The following is a 21,371-nucleotide window of genomic DNA, read 5'->3' as shown; positions in this document are numbered from 1 at the left end:
TGGTATGAATCTTGCCCTTAGATTAACAAAATCCTTTCCTCATATTGTCCATCTCCTCTGGGCACAGTTCTCTAACTGAGGTCTGGAGGAGGGGCATAGAGGGAGGAGCCAGTGCACACCCATACTAAAAGTTCTTTATAGTGCCCATGTCTCCTGTGGAGCCCGTCTATACCCCATGGTCCTTACGGAGTCCCCAGCATCCTCTACGGACTAGGAGAAAAAGATTTACTGGTAGGTTTAAAATCTTATTTTCTTTCTTCATCCCCTTTATTTCTTTACTGTCCTTATCTGTTTTTTCTACTCATATTGTGGCTTTTCCTCTAGTTTTTCCTTTTCCTCCTCTTCTCTCTTTCTTCTTGGTTTTGTTATGCATTATTAAAAAAATTATACACGACTTCGGTTTTGTAAAGAATATTGATCACTTTATTGTATATGTCCAATTTCTTATGAACCGAGTTTAATAAAAACAGTTTATACAAAAAAATAAAATCCCCACCAGCACCTGATCCAGGTGTACAATATTATAAGTCGGTCAATATAATCTGATCTCTACAGGCACCAAAATCATAGTAATACATAAGCCATTGTACAAGTTATAGCCCGATTTCACTGATTTTAAATGTTTTGCTAAGTTTTGGCAACCAGATCAATTAGTGCTGGATCCAATTAGCCGCTGTAATTACAGCGAGAGGAAAAGTGCTTGTATGCCTTTTTCCTTGCATGGTAAATCTGCGGCTAATGTGTGTTAACCCATAGATTTCAGGATAAGTTCCCGGAACTATGTGTTAATGTGTTCGCGGCACCCACAATAAGGGCATAAACCCCAACTTACTGCAGATTTCTCTTGACTAGCATTCATACCATAAATCATCTGCAACAGTGTGTTCTTGATATCCCCATATAAAATTTCTAATGCCATCTATAAGAGCTGCAAATTACTTTGTTCTAGTTACAGAACTTCTAGTGGTTAAACTAAAACCTATATATCTAATGCCATCTGTAAGAGCAACCCATTACTTTGTTCTAGTTGTAGAACCTCTAGTGGCTACAATAAGAACTAATACATCTTTGGGATCAGAGTGGGCTCACAAGAACACAATTGTGAATTGCTTTCGCTCACTCGATTGCCATCCCTCCCTTACTTGAGTTCCAAAATTTTACATTAAAATAATATCTTTTATTAAATAAATATACACAAATCTGTCCTGGATCTAAACATGTCCAAATATCATTAAACATGTATTTTAAGTAACTTTGAATCTTCCAAACTTCAAATATTTAAAATCTTTAGGAATATCCACATCCTATACTTAATATGTGATTTTATATAGTGCCACACTAATATGAGACTTCAGCACAAATACATGTTGGAGTGTGGGATAAAACCAAAGTGCCCAAAGGAAGCCTACACAAACATGTTTAGAACATACAAACTGAACACAAATAGTGCCCTGATCAGGTTTATTGAACTAGAGAACCCACTATTGTGAGACAGCAATGTTAACCACTGTGCAGTGGTACCCAATCCAGCTGATCTCAGTCAACTTCCAACACCTTGATGGAAACCAATAAATTGTATTTTGCCAAAAAACTAGCATACTTTTGATATCATAGATAGACTGGGTTGTACCACCATGATTACTGTATCTGGCCAAAAACCTTCCAACTACTACCCCAATGATGTCTTCTTTAAACAAGCAGAAATCCGAAGTGTTCCGTACATGGAGAATTATTATAAAGCATCCAGATGCACTCAGCACATGGCGCTACAATATGGATTGACATTGAATCAGCCTATAAACATGTTTTCTATCACCACTGTGCTGTGCTGAGACCAGTTACGTCCTACTTTTAAAGTCTTAATTACGATCACACTAACAGATATATACAGTCAGGTCCATAAATATTGGGACATCGACACAATTCTCATATTTTGGGCTCTATACACCGCCACAATGGATTTGAAATGAAACAAACAAGATGTGCTTTAACTGCAGACTTTCCACTTTAATTTGAGGGTATTTACATCCAAATCAGGTGAACGGTGTAGGAATTACAACGGTTTCTATATGTGCCTCCCACTTTTTAAGGGACCAAAAGTAATGGGACAATCGACTCAAAAGCTATTTCATGGACAGGAGTGGGCTATTCCCTCGTTATTTCATCATCAATTAAGCAGGTAAAAGGTCTGGAGTAGATTCCAGGAGTGACATTTGCATTTGGAATCTGTTGCTGTCGACTCTCAATATGAGATCCAAAGAACTGCCACTATCAGTGAAGCAAGCCATCATTAGGCTGAAAAATCAAAACAAACCCATCAGAGAGATAGCAAAAACATTAGGTGTGGCCAAATCAACTGTTTGGAACATTCTTAAAAAGGAGAGCTCAGCAACACCAAAAGACCCGGAAGACCACGGAAAACAACTGTGGTGGATGACAGAAGAATTATTTCCCTGGTGAAGAAAACCCCCCCCTCACAACAGTTGCCCAGATCAAGAACACTCTCCAGGAGGTAGGTGTATATGTGTCAAAGTCAACAATCAAGAGAAGACTTCACAAGAGTGAATATAGAGGGTTCACCACAAGATGTAAACCATTGGTGAGCCACAAAAACAGGAAGTCCAGATTAGAGTTTGCCAACAATGTAACAAAAATCAATGTATTATTCAGTCACGTACTCCCCTAACCTACCGTACTATCCTTATTGGGACCAATACTCCAACTGTAATCCTTACAGCAGGTGCGGCTGACATCTCCTAACTTCCACCCAACTAGAACCTTTTTTTAACCTCCACCAAGTCTATATTTCAGCTAAAAACTCCCCCGAGCAGTTCTCTATACATGACACTGTGATTTGATAAAGATATTTGCAGATGTAGACTAATAACTGTAATTGGTATTATAAACTGCCGTGATATATCTGTGCTAATTTGCCTGCTGAATAAAGAAATATATGAAAAGAGAAACAATTTCCATTGTTACCTTCCTTCTCTGTCATGATCATCTTCTTCTGATTTTAGATATATGGAGAAATCAATCACCCCAACCTACCAAAACATATGTACAAATAAAACCATGAATTAACTATGACATTTCATACATATAAAGAACTCATGATGCCCTACACATATTTAAAGGAAGAAGGCTGCCACATCTCATCATAATCACGAGACATAAGAAACCTTTACTTCTAATTAACTGAACGCTACAAGTAGCAAATTCTACATTGTTACTTCTCTTACTGTAAACCACCCATCCTAAGCTGAACATCAAAGCAGGATTGTGTAAAGAAAGCGGTAAAAGTATGTGGTTCAGCTACAAAGGCCCGCTAAAGGCCCCTGTATCCAACAACAGCATGCAATATCATATTAGATAAGTACGCACATACTGTAGAAGTACTATAATATGTGTAACATACTTGTGAATCCAGGTCTTCTCCTTTGACACACAAGTTGGCATCAATTACATTTAGCCCAACCAAAAGCCCAACGATGACAGTGCCCTCCTCTTCCATCATTACTGCATGATTTTCATAAAACTCACTAAAAGAAAGAAAAAAAACGATGTGTGTAATGTATGTATATAAAGGCTGAAACTGCATATTTGTCATGGTAGCATCAGACTACGCATCATTGTAAATGCAATGATTGATCAGTATCTGCTAAACAACTATATTCGTCAACAAGCTCAATGCTACCGTCACACCAATGCAGATATGTAGATTTCTAGCCATGAGCATGACTGTGCAAGCAGGATGTCCTGGTGAAAGCCCAGGTATGCCATTTTTCTCAGCTATCACAGTGGCTCCCATGTGTTGTGGTATACCCACAATAGTTTCCCCCAGTGTTTTCTGCTACAGTATTTAACAAGAAAATACTATTTCTCTAAAGTCCTAGTGGATACTGGGATGACATTAGAACCATGGGGTATAGATTGGGTCCATTGGAGCCTGGCACTTTAAAAAATCATTAGTGTGTGCTGGTTCCTTCACCCTATGCCCCTCCACCAGACTCAGTTTAGAAAAATGTGCCCAAGGAGCCGGGTGCATTCCACTGGAGCTCCAGAGAGTTTTCTTCAAAATGTTATTTAGTTTGTTTTTTTCAGGCAACACTGGTTGGCAACCAGTCAGCCTGCGTCATGGGACTTAGGTGGGGGAGACCAAACCAACTTCTATAGAGTTAATGGTTCGTATCCCCGCCGACAGGACACTAAGCTCTTGAGGCGCTGTTTCATATACCCCCAGGGTGTGCGCACACACCGGCAGCATGCCGCCACCACTAACAGATGCTGAAGTAAGAAGACGCGGTGCGGTGAGTGATTACACCAGGGTCCCGATTAGCGGGTCCCCGGTGACAAATTAGTCACTGGGCTGCGAGCTGCAGTGCCCGCTGCGGACTCCAGACTTGTGCTAAGTTAATCCTATTAAAGGGATAGATGAGGAGGGCTCCATCTGTGTGTGTATGTATATATATATATATATATATATATATATGTATATATATATAAGTATACCTAGCGGAGTACTGTTCTCACTGAGGTATTGTGTGCTGGTCCAAATCATCTCTGTGTCACTCCATTCGGCCTGTCTGCGGTTGTTGTGCTGTTTCACTACCTGCGTTGTTACTGCACTGTGTGTATTCACCTATCTCTGTGTGTTTTCTGCTATAAGAATGTCTGGGAAAAAGATTGTGTGTCCTTCATGTAACACTAAGTTTACACCTTACCCAGGGGATTCTCTCCTGTGTACCCAGTGTTCTCTCCCTTCACAGGGTAGTAGTGTGCAGGAACCTGAGTGGTTAGATTCATTCAAAACCATGATTACTAACATTAATACAGAGTTGGCTACCGCCAGACAGGAAAGGCAGACACTTAAACAATCTGTAGATGATTTCTTGGTTAAAGCTGCTGACCACAGACAGGCTCCTCAGCCCCCTCTGGTGGTCTCTCATAAACGCACACTCCCACAGGTGCTCCAGTCTGAGAGTTAGACGTGGAAGATGACAATTCTTTGACCCCAGGGGTTGAGGCCCTGATTTATGCTATTAGAGAAGTCCTCAACATACTGGATAAAGAGTCAGAACCAGAAGAGGAATTGTTTTTTAATGTAAAACCAAAATCCTCTGCCACCTTCCCCATATCAAAGGAATTAAACTCCCTTTCTAAAGAAGCGTGGGTCAATCCTGACAAGAAATTCCAAACTCCTAAATGGTTAATAAATTCTTTTCCTTTTCCTCCTGAGGATAGGAAAGTTTGAGAAAATCCACCGTCTGTGGATACTTCAGTGTCCAGTAAAATTCACGTAAAATTGTACTGCCTGTACCTGGGGCTATCTTTCTCTAGCACCCAGCTGACCGCAAAATTGAGACTACTCTCAAATCTATTTATACTGCGGTGGGCGTAGCTCAAAGGCCCACTATAGCTTGCAACTGGATTCCAGGGCCATGGTAAATGGTCTGATAATATAATAACGGGGTTTGACTCGTAACTGCCTCAGGTAGAGATCAAGTTTAATGGAGCAATACTTACACCGTGATGCATGAGGAACCCACTATAAAGTGACATTTGGAGCAAATTTCCCTCTAATGGTGAATATTTCCCACTGGACTCTTATTTGCTTATGGGACATTACTTTTGCCTGGGTCAAATTCATACAGGGGACCCAATAGGAACGGACTACTCCAACATCAATTCTTCTAGTTCCAGACGTATATGAAGGGTAATCATATCACAGCACAGTGTATGAATTCATACCTTTTTAATATGTACATGTGTCATGTATGTTTTTTATATATTATGTATTTTTTATTAAATTGCTTAATTAGAGTATTTCCTTAATTGCACTTTTATATTGCTCACTTCTAACATTGTATCACAGCGCAGCCTCCATTCATTGTTGTTTACGTAAAATTGTACTGCCTGTACCTGGGGCTATCTTTCTCAAGGACCTAGCTGACCGCAAAATTGAGACTACTCTCAAATCTATTATACTGCAGTGGGCGTAGCTCAAAGGCCCATTATAGTTTGCGGCTGGATTCTAGGGCAATGGTAAATGGTCTGATAATATAATAAGGGGGTTTGACTCGTAACTTCCTCAGGTACAGATCTTTACACTACTGCATCATATCCAGGATGCTGCATATTTTATGAGTGAGGCTATTAAAGAATTATGTCTCATAAATGACCATACCACAGCTATGGCAGTCTCGGCTCGCAGGGCTCTGTGGCTGCGAAACTGGTCAGTGGATGCTGATTCTAAGAAAGGTGTAGAGAATCTTCCTTTTACAGCGGATGCCTTGTTTGGAGAAGAAGTGAACAAGTGGATCTCTCAGGCGACTGCGGGTAAGTCTACATAGCTGCCGTCGGCTACACCTCTTGCTAGATGTCCCTACCCTGGGCCCTCTCTGCAGTCCTTTTGTGTGGCCAGATTCAGAGGCAGAGCCAGAGGTGCCTCAAATGCTGCTAGAGGAACTCGTGGCAAGTCCCGTAAACCAGCGGCTGCTGGATATCTGGACCAGGCCTCCGGAACCTCATCCACTAAGCCCTCCGCATGACGGTTGGCCCCAGCAGCAGGGCGAATTTCAGGTAGGTGCTCGCCTTCAACACTTCGTCCATGTGTGGGCACTGTCCTGCCGGGATCCTTGGGTGAGGGACCTCATATCCCAGGGGTACCGGTTGGAATTTCAAGCACTACCTCCTCCCAGATTCTTCAAGTCTGGCTTACCAGCTTCACTCATACAGCTTCACTCATAGCAAGGGTTACCTTGCAAGACGCCATTCAAAAACTACTACAAACGAGGGTTGTTGTCTCCTCCGTTCTACAACAGGGTTTTTTACTCCAGCCTTTCTGTTGTACCGAAACCAGATGGTTTGTTACGGTCCATCTTGAACCTAAAATCCTTGAACCCGTATCTACGTTTGTTCAAATTCAAGATGGAGTCCCTGAGAGCAGTGGTCTCCGGTCTGGAGAAGGGGGGGTTCCTAGTGTCCCTGGATGTTAAGGATGCTTACCTACATATCCCCATATGGCCTCCTCATCACGCTTACCTCCGGTTCGCTATACTGGACCACCACTTCCAATATCAGCCTTACCCTTTGGTCTCTCCACAGCTCCAAGGGTATTCACAAAAGTCATGGCGGAGATGATGCTGCAATTGTGCAGGATGGGAGTCAACATAGTCCCCTATTTGGACGATCTCCTGATAAAGGCGGTGTCCAGGGAATGTCTGCTACACAGCATCGACTTGACTACTCGCCTCCTTGCGGACCATGGGTGGATCCTAAATCTCCAGAAGTCTCACTTGGAATCATCACAAAGAATTCAGTTCCTGGGAAAGATACTGGACATGGTGTCTCAGAAGGTATTCCTTCCAATGGACAAGGCCTTGACTATCCAGGCTATGGTCCGTTCGGTGCTCAGACCCCGGAAGATCTCAGTTCATCTTTGCAAGATGGTTGCCTCCTACGAGGCAATCCAGTACAGCAGATTTCATGCACGTCCGTTCCAGCTGGATCTGCTGGACAAGTGGTCAGGGTCTCACCTGCGCAGGAACCAGAATATAGCTCTGTCGCCAAAAACACAGATCTCCCTGTTATGGTGGCTACAAGTCTCCCACCTTATGGAGGATTGGAGTTTCAGTACCCAGTCTTGGACTCTACTGACAACTGATGCCAGCCTGCGGGGTTGGGGTGCTGTGACCCAGGGGGCCCAGTTCCAGGGAAAGTGGTCGAGTCAGGGATCTACACTCCCACTAAATGTCCTGGAACTCAGGGCAATTTACAATGCTCTTCTGCAAGCCTCCTATCTCCTTCGGAATCAAGCCATCCAGGTGCAGTCGAACAACGCCACGGTGGTGCCGTACATAAACCGACAGGGAGGAACAAGAAGCAGGGCCTCAATGCGAGAAGTGTCAAGGATAATCCTCTGGGCGGAGGCAAATGCAAAAGCCATCTCAGCCATATTAATTCCAGGCGTGGACAATTGGGAAGCGGACTTCCTCAGCAGGCACGACCTCTATCCGGGAGAATGGGGCCTTCACCCTCAGTTGTTTCAACAGCTGGTTCACCGATGGGGCTATCCACAGATAGACCTGATGGCTTTTCGTCTCAACAAGAAGCTCCATCGTTACTCTTCCAGAATGAGGTATCTGCAGGCTGCAGCAGTGGACGCTCTGATGGCGCCGTGGACTTACCAGTTTGTATACAGTGCCTTGCTAAAGTATTCACCACCCTTGGCTTTTTACCTATTTTGTACATTACAACCTGTAACTTAATTTTTTTTAAATCTGAATTGTATGTGATGGATATGCACAAAATAGTCTAAGTCGGTGAAGTGAAATGAGAAAAATGTATATAAAAAATATTTTTTATATATAAAAATTTTAAAATTGAGGTGTGCATATGTATTCACCCCCTTTGCTATGAAGCCCCTCAAAAGTTCTAGTGCAACCAATTACCTTCAGAAGTCACATAATTAGTGAAATGAAGTCCACCTGTGTGCACTCTAAGTGTCACATGATCTGTCAGTATAACACATCTTTTCTGAAAGGCCCCAGAGGCTGCAACACCACAAAGCAAGAGGCATCACACCATGAAGACCACGGAGCTTTCCAAACAAGTCAGGGACAAAGTTATTGAGAAGTACAAGTCAGGGTTGGGTTATAAAAAAATATCCAACTCTTTGATGATCCCCCGGAGCACCTTCAAATCCATCATCTTCAAATGGAAAGAACATAGTACCACAACAAACCTGCCAAGAGAGGGCCGGCCACCAAAACTCACAGACCGGGCAAGAAGGGCATTAATCAGAGAGGCAGTACAGAGACCAAAGGAAACCCTGAAGGAGCTGCAGAGTTCCACAGCAGAGACTGGTGTATCTGCGCATGTGACCACAATAAGCCGTACACTCCATAGAGCTGGGATTTATGTAAGAGTACCCAGAAAAAAACCATTACTTAGTGTTAAAAATAAGAAGGCACGTTTTGAGTTTTCCAAAAGGCACGTGGACGACTCCCCAAATGTATGGAGGAAGGTGCTCTGGCCAGATGAGACTAAAATTTAACTTTTCAGCCACAAAAGGAAAACGCTATGTCTGGCGCAAAGCAAACACATCCCATCACCCCAAGAACATCATCCCCACAGTGAAACATGGTGGTGGCAACATCATGCTGTGGAGATGTTTTTCAGCAACAGGGACTGGGAAACTGTTTTGAGTCGAGGGAAAGATGATGGTGCTAAATACAGGGATATTCTTGAGCAAAATCTGTTTCAGTCTGCCTGTGATTTGAGACTGGGATGGAGCTTCACCTTCCAGCAGGACAATCACCCGAAGCATACTGCTAAAGCAACACTGGAGTGGTTTAATGGGAAACATTTAAATGTGTTGGAATGGCCTAGTCAAAGCCCAGATATCAATCCAATTGAGAATTTGTGGTCAGACCTGAAGATTGCTGTTCACAAGCGGAAACCATCCAACATGAAGGAGCTGGACCAGTTTTGCATTGAGGAATGGGCAAAAATTACAGTGGCAAGATGTGGCAAGCTCATAGAGACTTATCCAAAGCGACTTGCAGCTGTAATTGCCGCAAAAGGTGGCTCTACAAAGTACTGACTTAAGGGGGGGTGAAAAGTATTGCACGCTGAAGATTTCTGTTATTTTGTCCTATTTGTTGTTTGCTTCACAATAAAAAAAAAACATATTCAAAGTTGTAGCCATGTTCTATGAATAAATGATACAGACCTTCAAACAATACATTTTAATTCCAAGATGTGAGGCAACAAAACATGAAAAATGCAAAGGGAGGTGAATACTTTAGCAAGGCGCTGTACCTGTTTCCTCCAATCCCTCACATTCCCAGAGTTCTAAAAAGACTCAAAAGGGAAAGTGTTTAGGCAATTCTTATTGCACCGGATTGGCCTCGAAGGGCCTGGTATGCAGACCTCCTGACTATGTCTCTGGAGGAACCCTGGCCTCTGCCGCTTCTCAAGGACTTTCTTCAACAAGGAACATTCGTCTATCCAGACTTACTGTGGCTAAGTTTGATGGCTTGGAAGTTGAGAGGGAGATTTTAGACAGAAAAGGTCTCCCATCCAAGGTTATTTCCACTATGGTCTGGGCCCGTAAGGTGGTCACGTCAAAACATTACCAAAGTATCTGGAAGAAATATGTTTTGTGGTGTGAGGTTAGAAAATATTCTCCTGTGGAGTTTCAACTGGGCCGTTTTCTGCACTTCCTCAAGCAGGCATTGATAAGGGCCTAAGGTTGGGCTCCATCAAAGTTCAGATTTCATCTCTCTCTATCTTCTTCTAGAAACAACTAGCGGTACTGCTGGAAGTACAGACATTCCTGAAAGGTGTTCTTCAGATTCAGACACCTTTTGTCCCTCCCACGGCTCGGTGGGATCTAAATGTGGTCTTGACCTTTCTCCAGTTGGACTGGTTTGAACCCTTGCAAAGGGTGGACTTTAAATATTTAACTTGGAAGACTGTCATGTTGCTGGCTTTGGCCTCTGCAAGACGTGTGTAAGAAATGGGGGCCTTATCCTGTAAGAGCCCGTTTTTTATATTTCACATGGATAGGGCGGAACTCAGAACTCGCCCGCAGTTTTTGCCAAAAGTGGTGTCGGCCTTTCACGTAAATCAGCCAATAGTGGTTCCAGTGTTGGCTGACACATCAGTTGCTCCAAAGTCCCTGGACGTTGTGAGGGCTTTGAAAATTTACGTCAAGAGGACGGCTCATCACAGGAAATCTGATCCGCTTTTTGTCCTTTATGACGCTACCAAAATTGGTCGTCCTGCTTCTAAGCAGTCAATTGCTTGTTGGCTCAGGTTGACCATTCAACAAGCATATTCTTCGGCAGCATTGCCGCTGCCGAGTTCTATCTAGGCCCACTCCACAAGGTTGGTGGGTTCTTCCTGGGCGGCTACCTGGGGTGTCTCAGCCTTACAGTTGTGCCGTGTAGCTACTTGGTCTGGTTCAAACACGTTCAGAAAGTTCTATAGGTTTGACACCTTGGTCAGAGATGACCTTCAGTTTGGTCAGGCGGTTTTGCGGGGGTCTCAGCACTCTCCCACTCGTCCTGGGAGCTTTGGGACTTCCCCATGGTACTAATGTCATCCCAGTATCCACTAGAACGTTAGAGAAAATAGGAATTTACTACCTACCGGTAATTCCTTTTCTCGTAGTCCAATACTGTATGCCTGCCTCAGTGCTTCATGTTCCTGCTTGCCTGGTTGTAAGTGTTCTTGGTTGGGTCTGCTGTTGCTGTCCCTGTACATGTTTGGGTAGCGTTGCTATCCTTGTTATAGTTAGCATGGCTATCCTCTGTTCTGGTTAGCGCTGCTATCTTTTATTACTGTCGTGTGTTGGTTCGTTACCTCACCGCTTTCCTTGTATTTTCTTCTCTCTTGGTATGTCCGTCTCCTCGGGCACAGTTTTCCTAGACTGAGTCTGGTGGAGGGACATAGAGGGGAGGAGCCAAAACACACTAATGATTTCTTAAAGTGCCAGGCTCCAATGGACCCGATCTATAACCCATGGTACTAATGTTATCCCAGTATCTACTATGGACAACGAGATAAGGAATTACCAGTAGGTATTAAATTCCTATTTTTCCTATATTACCGATATGTGTGAACTCACAGAGTTAAAGAGAATATGATCATTCTATAACTGTATCAGTATGTGAAGCATGCAACAGGAAGCATGGGCTGGCTGTCATGCATTAAACACATTTCATACTGTATGTCCATGTTTTTTGTTCTAAAATGATGGGAGTTCCAACTAATGTATGTTCCTCAATAGCTGACTTTTGACTTTGATTTATAAACAACTGATTTAATAATAAGTTCTTGAAACGAGTGGCAGACCTCAGAAGATCCCTGCGCATAATTAAGCAACGCAGATAGTCTGCCAACTTCTTCTGCATCATCGATAACCTCAGCCAGGCTCGAGCTCGACCAAGAGGTGTCCTAGAATTAAAATAATATATTAAGATTCTAAAAGCAGTAAGACAGCAAGTGAGGCTTCTACAGAACAAGCACACTGTAACAGGTTGTTAAGCAACATAAAATGTCACACCTGAGCCCAGGTAAATCTCTCACACTGGCTGCTATTTCCTCAGCTCCAGGATACAGTTTCTCCACCATCTCCAAAGGGCCCCATATTGTTCTGTTAAAGCTAAGGAATGATTTTCTCACTGCAAACAAGACAAAGTATTTGCAAATAAGTTGCACACTACTTGTAACCCATGCAGTAGTTATGGAATTTATTCAGTCATATTCAGTGTTCTTTTTGTGATCTGTAGCAAGATATACAAGCTTTGGAGAGCGATAACGTGGAGAGAGATAAAGTACCAGCCTCCCAGACCCTAATTGTCATGTTACAGGCTGTGTTTGAAAAATGTCAGGTGCTAATTGTTTGGTACTTTACCTTTATCCATTTTATCACTCTTCAAGTTTTAGTACATCTGCCCCCCACCCCCCAATCCCCACTCTTTATAGTGGAAATTATGTCAACATGAATGTTAGCTTTGCTTATCAGAGATTACCGTTGAGACTGTCTTACTCTCAATATGGGGTGTCGAATGGGTGACCGCCAGTCAGTATACCGACGCTGGAATGTCGGCGGGGGGGGGAGGGGAGCGGAGCGCTACAAGCTGGTCACATAACTACATCCCCTTAATATTTACCCTCAATGTCCAACAGCTTCGGTCAAACAAGTCTAATTTCAAATGGCAATCTCAAAAAATGAAATATTTGAGGAATCTATAAAGCCAACCATTACAAAAAACTTTTTTCAACTAATTATCTCCTCTTGATCTGCTCCTTAAAACCAGACCTGTGCTCTAAATGTATTATATATACTGGATAGATAGACGTATTAGACAGCATATCCTAGATAGGTAAAGTGGCTGCGGTGAAAATTAACCTTTTGCTGAGGTTAATCTGTTTCAAACACTCCCAGTGAGAGTCCATCATCTACTATTAGAGACATTCAAAAATGGATATCCAATTTCTTGTAGCTGGGCTGGTGCCCTGGGAGTTCTATAGACACATCAGGGATGGAGGTTTTTGCCTTCAAAAATAATATTTAGCTACCCATCTAATTTAATCAGTTTGGGCACCCGCTGATGACCACATGAGGCACTGCGTAGACGTGGAGACCAACTTATAGGATATGATATTCCCCATGCCTTATTCTAGTAAGTTCTTGATGCTAAATTTCCCACAATGCACTTACCCCACCCTACACTTTTCACTTTCAATCTGGATTTACTGAGCTTACATACAAACTCATGGATGGGGTATGAAAAGTCAACATTCAGAGTGTCGTAACCAAAATGACAACATGTTCTGAATATAGACATGAATGTTAGGTAGACAAAAAAATGTTGACATTCACTAATCATGATCATAATGTTGATATTTAACATGTTGGAACCAGAATGTCAATGTAATATTTTTTGACACTTTAGCCTAATCCTTACCCTACAAATAGCACTAAAATGTAATGTTGATATTCTGGTGTCGACATGATTAATGCCATTATTATGAACATATTGACCTAATGCCCTTGTTCACATTCTGCCAACATTCAGAACATGTTGATATTCTCGCCATCGATATTCTGACCGGATACCCAAACTGCCTTTTCCCTGGTTCCTATTAGCAGTACTGTACCTCCCGATCTGCCATAGTATGAGTTAGTGAATAGATGAGGCTGATAGCCTTATGTTGAAGGAATCCAGACACCCCACAAATACCACCATTATGAATAGAGTTGGGCAAATATACACCCTGTAATACAGACAAATCAGTGTCTGAATGACACTTCTTCCTGACATAAACTGATAAACTGTTTGGCATACAGGATCAATGATATATGACAATCCAGTGCATACAGGACCAATAATGCGTGATAGCAATCCAATGGTTAGCACTTGAATAAGACCTAAATCAGCCTTGTGTGAGTTTACAGCATTCAGGAAGGAGATCTCCTTCCTGAATGCTGTAAACTCACACAAGGCTGGCGTGCTGATTTATCAGTTTATCAGTTTATGTCAGGAAGAAGTGTCATTCAGTTTCTGGTTTTTAACCGTTGATTCCGGTTGTCGTCAATCATTAGAGATATATTTATATAAACGGTGATAAATTGTCTCTACCACTATTCACGGTTTCCATTACTTTTCCAACATGGCAACCTTCATATCGCTTTAAGGCGAATGTTTGGGTCCAACTCTGCTTGGGATATAAGAGATTCCAAAGTAATAACTACAAAATAAAGACATTCTAATAGGGACATCTGTAATGGAATCGCATACATTGTATTTTTAGACAAAATTTCACCAATGAAGAAGTCCGACTGGACGAAACGCGTAGGATTTATCAATTATTGTACACTATCCCTTATGCTGTGACTATTCCTCCAAGAGCTCACACCGTTAAGGTGAGGAGGATTGTCATTATAACACCTCATGCATTCTTGATGTGTACTAAACAATTGTAACATTGTTTTATGATATCTTATAATTTCTGATTATGGAATAAATATTTTACATAAAGCCTTAATTTTACTAAACTGTGAATTTTTGTCGGGTGATTCTTTCTGGTGAGAGGGTTTCTCTTTAGGCCTCAATCAGGAGTTTTCTAAAGGAAAAAGAACTCAAGAGAAATCCCTCCCTTGATTCTGGAAGTGATAATATTCAACCAGTTGCATTGTATAGCGCACTCTGGGGTATATTTACTAACATTCGTAATTCTCCCGATTTGGTGGGAGAATAATCACGAATGACATCGAAAGTGTAAAACTGCAACTTTTTGAATTTATTACGACCAATTTACTAAGCTGTCGTATTCTGCATTTTCTTTTGTTCCGATGTCGATGTCATTCGTGTTTTTTTTTTTTAGTTTTTTACGGCAGTGATTAGCAAAACACTGCCGACTTTTTCTAAATGAATCTCGGCCGGATCTGTGTGATCCGTGCTGGGGTTCATTTTTTTTTTTTTTTAAATAAGCACTGTAAAACTGTAAAAAAAATGGCGTGGGGTCCCCCCTCCTAAGCATAACCAGCCTCGGGCTCTTTGAGCCGATCCTGGTTGCAGAAATATGGGAAAGAAAATGACAGGGGTTCCCCCATATTTAAGCAACCAGCATCGGGCTCTGCGCCTGGTCCTGGTTCCAAAAATACGGGGGACAAAAAGCGTAGGGGTCCCCCGTATTTTTAAAACCAGCACCGGGCTCCACTAGCTGGACAGATAATGCCACAGCCGGGGGTCACTTTTATATAGTGCCCTGCGGCCGTGGCATCAAATATCCATCTTGTCACCCCTGGCCGGGGTACCCTGGGGGAGTGGGGACCCCTTAAATCAAGGGGTCCCCCCCCCAGCCACCCAAGGGCCAGGGGTGAAGCCCGAGGCTGTCCCCCCCATCCAATGGGCTGCGGATGGGGGGCTGATAGCCTTTTTGTAAAAGTGTAAGATATTGTTTTTAGTAGCAGTACTACAAGGCCCAGCAAGCCTCCCCGGCATGCTGGTACTTGGAGAACCACAAGTACCAGCATGCGGCGGAAAAACTGGCCCGCTGGTACCTGTAGTACTACTACTAAAAAAATACCCAAAAAAAGACAATACACACACACCTTGAAAGTAAAGTTTTATTACATCCATCCACACAAACATACATACATACTTACCTTATGTTCACACGCAGGTCGGTCCTCTTGTCCAGTAGAATTTATGGGGTACCTGTTGAATAAATTATACTCACCAGATCCAGGGTACCAGGCTCCTCGGATAATCCTTTTGTAATCCACGTACTTGATTAAAAAAATAAAACGGAGACCCGAGCCACGCACTGAAAGGGGCCCCATGTTTTCACATGGGTCCCCTTTCCCCGAATGCCAGAAACCCACTCTGACTTCTGTCTAAGTGGGTTTCTTCAGCCAATCAGGGAGCGCCACGTTGTGGCACCCTCCTGATCGGCTGTGTGCTCCTGTACTGACTGACAGGCGGCACACGGCAGTGTTACAATGTAGCGCCTATGCGCTCCATTGTAACCAATGGTGGGAACTTTCAGGTCAGCGGTGAGGTCACTTTCGGTCAACCGCTGACCTGAAAGTTCCCACCATTGGTTACAATGGAGCGCATAGGCGCCACGCTCCCTGATTGGCTGAAGAAACCCACTTAGACATCAGTCAGAGTGGGTTTCTGGCATTCGGGGAAAGGGGTCCCATGTGAAAACATGGGTCCCCTTTCAGTTCGTGGTCGGGTATCCGTTTTTTTATTTTTTCAAGTACGTGGATTACAAAAGGAGTTACCGAGGAGTCGAAAACACTGGATTATGTGAGTATAATTTTTTCTACAGGTACACCATGGATTCTACTGGAGAAGAGGACCGACCTGCGTGGGAACATAAGGTAAGTATGTGTATATGGAGGTGTGGATGGATGTATTAAAGTTATACTTTCAAGGTGTGTGTGTGTTGTCTTTATTGGGGTATTTTTTTAGTAGTAGTACTACAGGTACCAGCGGGCCCGTTTTTCAGCCGCATGCTGGTACTTGTGGTTCTCCAAGTACCAGCTTGCGGGGGAGGCTTGCTGGGCCTTGTAGTACTGCTACTAAAAACAATATCAATCACTTTTCACAAAGGCTATCAGCCCCCCATCCGCAGCCTATTGGATGGGGGGGACAGCCTCGGGCTTCACCCCTGGCCCTTGGGTGGCTGGGGGGGGGGGGACCCCTTGATTGAAGGGGTCCCCACTCCCCCAGGGTACCCCGGCCAGGGGTGACTAGTTGGATATTTGATGCCACGGCCGCAGGGCACTATATAAAAGTGACCCCCGGCTGTGGCATTATCTGTCCAGCTAGTGGAGCCCGGTGCTGGTTTTAAAAATACGGGGGACCCCTACGCTTTTTGTCCCCCGTATTTTGGGAACCAGGACCAGGCGCAGAGCCCGATGCTGGTTGCTTAAATATGGGGGAACCCCTGTCATTTTCTTTCCCATATTTCTGCAACCAGGATCGGCTCAAAGAGCCCGAGGCTGGTTATGCTTAGGAGGGAGGACCCCACGCAATTTTTTTTCCAAAAATTAACACTTTCCCACCCCTTCCCACTGATATACATGCACGGATCTCATGGATCCGTGCATGCCTATCCAATCACGGCTCAAAAAAGCAGGTCTGTTTTTTTTTAGCACTTTTTTACGAGTTGTATTTTTTCACGGCAGTGTTTTTTTTTTTTTTGGCTTTGCACTTCTTAGTAAATGACCGAGATTCATACTTAAACAGCCGCGTTTTGACCGATGGTGTATTCATTCGTATTTTTTTTGTTGGACTTCAAAAAAAATACGAATGCCCTCATCACTGCCGAGATTTGAGTTTAGTAAATGACCGAGATGACACTTTGAAGAAAAAACGGCATCTCGGTCAAAATCGGGACCTTAGTAAATATACCCCTCTGTCTCTATGGTGTATATATATATATATATATATATATATATATATATATATATATATATATATATATAAAGACAGTTATGACCGGCACTCCTACAGCAGAGACCAAATACCTGGGTGCCTTCCCGTGGCACTGCAAGGCCCAGCAAACAGGATAATGTGATGGGCGGCACTCCAAAGGATTTTCAATAAATCAAACAGCTCACCAGGCCGATTAGCGTTCAACGTTTCAGGTGTCTTTATTTACACCTTTCGTCAGGATACAAAACTTACAGAACAAACATACCTTTTATAACACCAGACACGTGAGACACGCCTCGTCCCCTCCGCTTCCGGCCCCCTGCGCCGACGTCATAGACGCCGTCCCCTACTGCTACGTAGAGGGTAAGCTGAATGGTTGTCATAACAACAATGTTAAACAGAGCTTTGGACGCACTACGTCCAGCTCCTGTAAGCCGCTCTAACCCCGCCTAATGGGCGGAGGTAGTTGTCATAGCTACCAGTCTGACACACCGCAACACGCCGGGCAGCCAGAGCACAAAGCCCGAGGCAAACCATGTGTAAAACACACCGCTAAACGCGGCAACCCATTTCCCATAAAGCACTGATGGAATTGGATGACATCACATTCAATCCTAGTTGTTTCAATCAAAATAGTGCATAAACTAACACCAACACCAAAGACCAGAGGGAACAAAAGATAATAGTACTCAGACAAAAGTGATTACTTCACCAAAGCAGTATACTCTATGTCTTGACACAACCTTACTGAGGTCCAGGCATTTAAATTAGAGATACAGGTGAGTACCATTAGGGTTCAAATAGAAAATCAACAGACAAGATGTAATTTCATTTCCCAAAACATGGGAACATATTGGTATCAATGATTAAACATTAATCAAGTACAATAATCTAATACTGATCCAAAGCACGCATATGAACTAAGTATACGGATTATGCAGACTAAACAGATAATTTAAGCGTAATAACCCTAATGGCAACCCCTGAAAATAGGCATGCAGAAATAAAGGGGAAGAAAAATACAAACAGAATATTCATAAAAAGCATAGAAGGGAGAGATTTTCATTTAATCCTGATGGAGCAACCGTGTTGAACTCAAAGATCCAACGTGCTTCCAGCTGTAGTAATTTCTTGTTCCGATCTCCTCCCCTAGGTAAAGGGGGGACATGATCAATGAGTTTGTAACGTAGTGCAGCCATCGTATGTCGCGCCTCCCTAAAATGTCTTGCGACAGGCTGTTCAATCTCTTTTCCTTCCAAGGCTTGTCTTATGGCCGACCTATGTTGTGCTGCCCGTTCTCTAAAGGTGCAGGAGGTCTTGCCAATGTAGGCAAACCCACAAGGACATTTAATGATGTAAATCACGTATTTAGACGTGCAAGTTAAAACATGTTTAATGGGAAACTTCTTTCCTGAATGTGGATGTAGCACCACCGGACCTACTTCCAGGTACCTGCATGTGGTGCAACCTATGCATCTGTATGAACCTGGTTTTTTTGTAAGGAAATGTGAACGTAACTCCCTTTTCTCTGCCGTGGTGTCATTATGGACCAGCCAGTCCTTAAGGTTGCGTCCCCTCCGATGACAGTTCAACACCCTATGTTGGTTCAAAGATGGTAAGGACTTATCTGTCTTGATGATTGGCCACAGTTTTCTAACTTTCTTCCTCACTGACCATTCAGCTTACCCTCTACGTAGCAGTAGGGGACGGCGTCTATGACGTCGGCGCCGAGGGCCGGAAGCGGAGGGGACGAGGCGTGTCTCACGTGTCTGGTGTTATAAAAGGTATGTTTGTTCTGTAAGTTTTGTATCCTGACGAAAGGTGTAAATAAAGACACCTGAAACGTTGAACGCTAATCGGCCTGGTGAGCTGTTTGATTTATTGAAAATCCGTTGGAGTGCCGCCCATCACATTATCCTGTTTGCTGGGCCTTGCAGTGCCACGGGAAGGCACCCAGGTATTTGGTCTCTGCTGTAGGAGTGCCGGTCATAACTGTCTTTGTTCAAGGAAGGCTTGGATGTACAAGTACTTTTTCGACATGGCAACCACGCTACTATATGTGTGAATAACGTCAGTGCTGGGATTTATGTGTGTGTTTATCACTTTGAACTTTTTGCCAGGTGGGACTATTTGAATGCACAGTAGTGCATAGATTAATTCAATATGGAAGCAGGTGCTGGTATCTCTAAGTCTCTGGGTTTTCATGCTGTTAATTTACCCACAGGTGACTTGCTCAGTTTTTCAGAGTCAGAAGCTGAAGCAGTATTAGTAAAAGATACTTTTCAGGCTACAGTAGGAGGAGAATCTGTAGAGGATGTCTATTTTTCCCTATTAAAGCTACGCAAAAGAGAGATTGACTACCATTTACATGGGGTCACTATCTCTGATTATTATAGGGAACGGAAAATACCCAGGGGATTCAGGATAAAAAATATCCCCACAATTGGAAGAACTAACCCTGAATTTTGTAGGAGGTGGGCAGCAGTATTGAACAAGTGCTCACTAGATCTGATGATTTTGGTTGTGGAGGAATCCACTAGAATTTTGAATGAAACCAAATCCAAAATTGATGAGATAGAACGCGTCTCTAAACATCTCCTAGTGAATGACATCAAGGGTGATTGGCTAAATAAATTACAAGCCAAAATTGACTCCCATAGGCAAGAGCTAATTAAATATAAAAAAACGAAACTGGCGACTGTAAACAAGGATTATGAAGATCAGACAGTGTATCCCTGGGCTACAGGGAAATTTCCAGCAAGAAGTAAAAAGTACTTTCCCAGACGTAACACGAGGAAGTTTTTGACAGACACTGAGGGGTCAGCTGTGGACAGCTCGGCCACCGACTCTGATCAGGCGACAACTTCCAACTCTGGTAAGCCCCCTTTAGGGGCGTTGACTCGGGCAAAAGTTGCCCCACGAAAAGATGCCGCGGCAAAACAAGGCGGAGCAAGCAAGGGGAGAGGCAGAGAAAAACGCTAAGACCGAAAGGTGATCTCATCATTAATCTCTCCTCCCATGTTTTATCTGCAGATGAAACCTCTTTACTTAACAAGGGGTTATCCTTTGTTCCAGTGACTAAGTTTAACCGTTTTGAGTGGAAAGTCGACTCCTGGAAACATCAGAGAAATATTAAATTAAAGGAATTCTACGGGAAAGACACTTCTGTGGAAGAAGGTGTGCCCAGTAAACATTGCATACGGCCCATATCTACGTTTGAACCACAAACTCATAATGCAGCCATTAAGAGCTATGCTCGCATGCTAGAAAGTAGTGTAGATTATGAGGCCAGCAAACCATCCAGAATACCTTCCAATCTTTCCAAAGGGGAGTTTCAAGCAATGCAAGACCTGAGCAAGAATAGGTCTGTGGTGATAAGGGCAGCCGACAAGGGGGGAGCAATAGTGCTGCAAGATCTATCAGCATATAATGCAGAGGTCTATCGTCAATTAAATGATCAAGCCGTTTATTGCAAGTTAGGTTCAGATCCTACGATTAGGTTCAAGCAAGAGATCGACATGATCCTGACACAAGCTCACCAAGATGCCATTATTGACAAACAAACCTTGAAAGCACTGACGGTTGATCATCCAGTTACACCACTTCTCTACACGCTGCCAAAAGTCCATAAAAATTTGGACGCCCCCCCGGGACGCCCTATAATTTCGGCCCGCGGATCCCTCTATAGTAACATCTCTAAATATCTGGATGGTTTTCTACAGCCTGTTATTCAAGCGGAACCTACGGTCCTGTTGGATACAACCCAACTACTACTATTACTACAGAAACTTACGCAGCTTCCGGAAAGATGCACTTTGGCAAGCGTGGATGTAGTGAGTTTGTACACGAATATCCCTCATTTGGAGGGTATTGAGGCCGTTAGGTCCCTTTTGTCTGACA

At 43.3% G+C, this 21,371-nt stretch overlaps 1 protein-coding gene across 4 annotated transcripts in view; it reads right to left on the bottom strand.

Moving 5' to 3' along the window:
- The window catches only part of RUFY2 (RUN and FYVE domain containing 2), a 146,770-nt gene that overhangs the window by 92,052 nt on the left and 33,347 nt on the right, over positions 1-21,371 (bottom strand). For all 4 annotated transcript variants that reach the window (XM_063961579.1, XM_063961578.1, XM_063961581.1 and 1 more), the window contains exons 4-7: positions 12,077-12,194; positions 11,866-11,967; positions 3,419-3,542; positions 2,983-3,047 (exon numbers count right to left, since the gene is read on the bottom strand). In XM_063961579.1, the coding sequence (XP_063817649.1) occupies positions 2,983-3,047; positions 3,419-3,542; positions 11,866-11,967; positions 12,077-12,194 (409 nt within the window). The remainder of the gene's footprint in view (positions 1-2,982; positions 3,048-3,418; positions 3,543-11,865; positions 11,968-12,076; positions 12,195-21,371) is intronic.

Source organism: Pseudophryne corroboree, chromosome 3 (genome assembly GCF_028390025.1).
Source record: "Pseudophryne corroboree isolate aPseCor3 chromosome 3, aPseCor3.hap2, whole genome shotgun sequence".
NCBI classification, from domain to species: domain Eukaryota; kingdom Metazoa; phylum Chordata; class Amphibia; order Anura; family Myobatrachidae; genus Pseudophryne; species Pseudophryne corroboree.
This window is presented reverse-complemented; position numbering and strand designations above follow the sequence as displayed.